Raw genomic sequence first — 5124 nt, forward strand, 5'->3', positions numbered from 1 at the left:
TGTGTGTGTGTGGTATGGTATGGTGTGTGGATGTGTGGTGTGGTGTATGTGTGTATTGTGTGTGTGGATGTGTGGTGTGGTGTATGTGTGTATTGTGTGTGTGTGTGGTGTGGTATGGTGTGTGGATGTGTGGTGTGGTGTATGTGTGTATTGTGTGTGTGTGTGGTATGGTATGGTGTGTGGATGTGTGGCGCATACGCTGTGCGGTGTGATGTGTGATCTGCATGCACATGCCTGTGTCCGCCATCCTGCTGTGCCTCTGACACACAGCCCTGTGGAGGCCAGAGTGGATGTCTGGCGTCCTCCTAATCTCTCTCCACTTAGGTTTTGAGCCAGGGCCTCTCTGGCCTGACCCAGAGCTCCCTGGTTCAGCGAGTCGGGCTGGCCAGCTTCCCTGGGGTCCTCTCCCTCCACCTCCCTCGTGGTTTACAGGGCAACCAGCACACGTGGCTGCATTCACACAAGTGCTGGGGGGTCTGAACCATCATCCTCATGCTCTCATAAAACACGCTCGGCCTACCCGGCTACTCCCCAGCCCCAGCCCCACAAGTCTTTTAATTAACTGAGACATGAATACTGATCTTCAAACTTTCAGACACAAAAGGCAATCTGAAGATGGCTCTAGCTAGCCTAATCCAGCCCACTTACCAAGCAAACCATCTTCTCACTGAGATTACAGATAAATCACTCAAGTTCTTTAATTAAAAACAAATGGAGGGCCAACAGGACGGTTCAGTGGATAAAGGTGTGTAACCACCCTAGTTCAATCCCTGGGCCCCTCGTGGTGGAGGGAGACGACCATGCCCATAAAGCATCTCTGACCTTTATTCATCCACTGTAGCATGTACACAGCCACTCACTTACACAGAAAGACAGGGGGAAGGGGAGGAGAGGAAGGGAAAGGGGAAAACATAGGTAGGAGAGGTGGCTTGGTTGCCAAAGTGCCTGCTGTGACAAACGTGATTCCCAGCATCCATGTGAAAAGCACACAGCCATAATTCCAGCTGAGTCTGATCCCCAATATCCCAGGCTCCAGATCCAGGGAGCGAAAAGAATAGGATAGAGAGTGGTAGAAGATGCCCACTATTTATTTCACACTTCCACACAGGCACGTGCATTAATGTGAATCCACACTCAGCCACACACAGCCACAGCACACACATACACAAAATTAAGTGAGTGAAGGCAAAAAAAAAAAAAAAAAAAAAAAAATCCTTGCAGTTTTCAGTCTGAGACAAACCATAAATCAAGGGATGCTGGAACTGATGTGGAGTACATGCTAGCTCCCCATGCCTTTGGGGACATCCCAAAGAGAGAATTTATAAAGGCCACCATGTTTACGAGGAATATAGAAATTACAAGGAATATAGAAAAAAGAGAAACAAATGACCCCTATAGGCCCTCTGCATTTTCGCTCAGAGTCAAAGTGAGTGGAGCCCAATATCTTATGCCTTATGTTTTAGAAGGATTCATTCTGGCAGGTGCTGCACATGCCAAGGAGGCTGCGGTGCTCTGTCTGAAGATGACACCACAGATGGCTTAAAGCCACGTGTCTACCAGGTAAAACTTTCACGTTGAGGACTCAGTGGATACAATGGACTCTGCAGTGTGTAAATTCAGAGGGTGTGGCCTCCTGAGACCTTTCACGTGGTCTGCTCTGGCACATTATGTATTTTGTTGCTGTTGTTGTTCTGTTCTGTATTTCTTCTTTTGGAGCTTTAGCTGTCTGTGAGTTGGATCTTAGTTGTGTATCTGTCGTTTCTACCGACTTCCCCACTTTTCTCAATTTCAGTACCTTGATTTTCTGCTCTTTGCCCCCACTATATGCCTTGTATTCTCACTCAAAGCTATTCTTCCTTGAGCAGGTTATGGTTAAAATTTCTGTCTATAGTCTGTTCTTCACTCTTTCAGCTGTTAGCTGTGTCATGTTTTATTTGTTTGTTGTTGTTGTCTGAGTTCATGCTTAGCTCTTACATTTCTTTCCTGTGATTGTCTTTGTGTCCTGAAATGCTCTTCTGGAGAACATCTGGTTGAGCTTATAGGGCTGTTTTATACCTTTCCCTTCAAATTAATATCAACTTGATATTAATTAATATCACATTAAATCTTGAACTTCTGGGTGCAAGTCTAACTCACATACCAGCCTGGAGGCAGAATCATCAGCTCACCAGACCTCTGCTCTGTCTGGCTCCTCACTTCCCTGCAGCCTTCTGGGACCACCTCATGGCAAACAGCTAGAAACAAACTTCCTGATTTGTCACATGGGCCACACTTGCAGTGAGGACCTATGGAGTATCCCTCAGTGATTCCTTGATCAGCGTGACTTCCTGAGCATGGCAGAGACGCTCAGAGCCTACCCCAGAGGTCAAGACAGACACATGCCTGACACTCTGGAACAGACACTACCCCCCACCCTCTTCCTGCTGTCCAAGTATACATTATCTACAATGTTCTGGCCTTCCCATTGTCCCTACAGGATGTTTCCACCTCTATGGTATTCGTAAATAGCAAACTTCCACTGCTTTGTAACCTTTGTGTGTTACTTCTGTCTGACCTGACCACACACCTGGGCCTACGTCCTCTGCTCAGGGCCTCTGAGAGAGTGACTATCCTCAGGGAATAAAGTGGACACAGATCAGACAAGGGCACAACAAATGTTGAAAAGTGTGTGAGGAACGCATGGCTGCCAGGGGGACACTCACACACAGGCCTAAACCTAAAGGAGTGTTCCCTACAAGGTACAGCGTGACCATCCACAGCCAACCCTCCATGTCCTTAGGGAGGCAGGACCTATGGTGGCCGTGCCGTGAGAGAACTTCAGACCACATGAGTGAGAGACAACAGCTTTCTCTCTCCAGACAACATGGATCAAACAGTTGAGGTTTCGCTTCTGAGAACGTTCTCTTGGGGGTTGAGTCAGAAGTTCTGTCGTCTTTAGACATTATTCCTTGCAAACAACATGCCCCGCCCAACTGTAACTTCACTCCGTACAAACACTCAGAGGGACCGCAGGATTTTCTAAGTTAACAGAACCAGAAGGCTCTTTCTGGTCCTTACACCCTCTGTCCATCAGTGAGTCCTCAAGGAGGGTCCTTCAGAAACCTCCAAGAGTCTTGCCATGAGGGCACTGCATTTGTTCCAGCACCACAGTGGTATGTGCAGTTACTTGAGGAAGAGTCTGAGTGAACAGGACAACGGTGGCACATACAGGTACATAGAGGTGCATTGCCACACATGACCATGCAGGAAAAAAGTGATACTACTCATCATCATCATTTTTTTTTTAAGACAGGGTTTCTCAGGGCACCCTTGGCTGTCTTGGACTCACTCTGTAGACCAGGCTGGCTTCCACCAAACTCAGACATCCACCTGCCTCCGCCTCCTAAGTGCTGGGACTAAAGGCGTGTGCCACCACTGCCGGCTCTCACAGTTCTGAGGCCGTGTTGAGTGTTGATGGAAACCTCACCAGGATCACAAGCTGGTACCCTACCTGTCGTTGTGCTCCAGCGCTTCGAGAGTAGCCTTCTCGAGCTTCTTCAGATGCTCCTTGGCTTGGTCAACGTCGGCGGTGTGGACTGGGCTCTTCTCCAATCCCTTCACTTCAGCCAGGAGCCGCTGCCGGGGGCAGAGCACACAGGGTTAAAGTGACCAGGGAGAGCGGTTGAGAGCTGGGCTGTTATTCAGGTATGGCCCAGGTGCCCTGGGGTAACGTGTGAATGCCAGTTAAATGTGTGCTTTGGGAGGCTGGAGGGAGGAGAAAAATAGTGGCCAAGTTCCAAGGAAAGTAATTTTCACAATTGTGTAAGGTTTTTATTTTCCTAAGAATTCTTTAGGATGGCATGGGTTGTTTGTTTGTTTGTTTGTTTGTTTGTTTTGTGGTTTACTTGTGGAGTTGCATTAAGGAAACTCACCCAATAAAGGGCTCATTATTAACTATTTCAAATAATCGATTTTTATATTAGTCGTGAGAGACAGTCTTAATCACCCATCTTTATACGGACATGAAGAAATGTGGGGCTCGTGCTTTGTTGAGACTGGTTCAGCCTGCTGACCTCTGCCTCATGAGGTGATGGTCTGTTCTCAGGAACAGGAAGATCCAGAGCTCTGGAAGCTCAGCACTTCCCTCCTATTGATAACGCTTGATTAAGACAGTGGTGCACACCTATAGTCCCAGCTACTCGGGGAGGCAGAGGCAGGCAGATCTCTGTGAGTTCGAGGCCAGCCTGGTCTACAAAGTGAGTCCAGGACAGCCAAGGCTACACAGAGAAACCCTGTCTCAAAACAAGCAAGCAAGCAAACAAACACACAAAGACATGGGCGTGGATTTTCCTTCCCTGCTCACAACACGAAACAGAGGAAGCCCGAGATGGCAGGCGCTGCCCACTCTTCAAAGGCAGCTCCTGGTTTTACTTACCTATTATTTATTCTATTTAATCTTTATGTGCATGGGTGTTTTGCCTGCATGTATGTCGGTGCATTCCTGGTGCCTGTGGAGGTCAGAAGAGGGCATCAGATCCCCTGGAACTGGAGTTAGATATTGTGAGTGCTGGGAACCCAGCCTGAGTCCTCTGCAAGAGCAGCTAGAGCCTTTAACCCCTGAGCTGTCTCTCCAGGGTTCTTATTGTGCGGCATGAAAAATCTCAGGACACAGAGTGCAAGGCCCGAATGTGGTTTTTGATTAAAACGTGATTTTGAACTGACTTAGTATGCTGTAGGAAATTACACTCTCTACTTCAGAAGATAGAGTTACTAATCTCAAGGTGTCAGCTTCTTGGAGCTATCTGCCACGACCGTGAGACAGTTCGACTACAAGAGTGCGTGCCGACCCACTGGCCCCCTGGCCCTGCAGAGACTGATGGGAACGCTGTCGTTTGTTCTGTGAGGAGACAGTGATCTGTGCTGAGGCTCCTGGTGCACCTGCTGTTGCGATCCAGCCACTCTGGGTAGCCACAGGGTGCTGCTTTCTGGCAATTACTGTCACGTGCGGTGAATGTGGCTAGGAAATGACCCAGTGCTGTGTTAATGTACGGGAAAGATCTCCACCCAGAGTACTTTACCCTCACATAAAATCACCCGTTTAAAAAAAAAAAAAAAAAAAAAAAAAAAAAAAAAAAAAAAAAAAAA

The 5124-nt window shown here is 47.8% G+C and overlaps 1 protein-coding gene across 1 annotated transcript in view; it reads right to left on the reverse strand.

The window, feature by feature from the left end:
• Positions 1-5124, reverse strand: part of CUNH6orf118 (chromosome unknown C6orf118 homolog) — a gene marked incomplete in the record, with an annotated part of 23413 nt that overhangs the window by 10308 nt on the left and 7981 nt on the right. Inside the window, 1 exon segment of the mRNA XM_055616064.1 lies at positions 3497-3615. Within this exon segment, the coding sequence (XP_055472039.1) occupies positions 3497-3615 (119 nt within the window).

The sequence above is a fragment of the Psammomys obesus genome, unplaced genomic scaffold, assembly GCF_907164565.1.
Source record: "Psammomys obesus unplaced genomic scaffold, mPsaObe1.curated_primary_1811, whole genome shotgun sequence".
Lineage (NCBI taxonomy): Eukaryota > Metazoa > Chordata > Mammalia > Rodentia > Muridae > Psammomys > Psammomys obesus.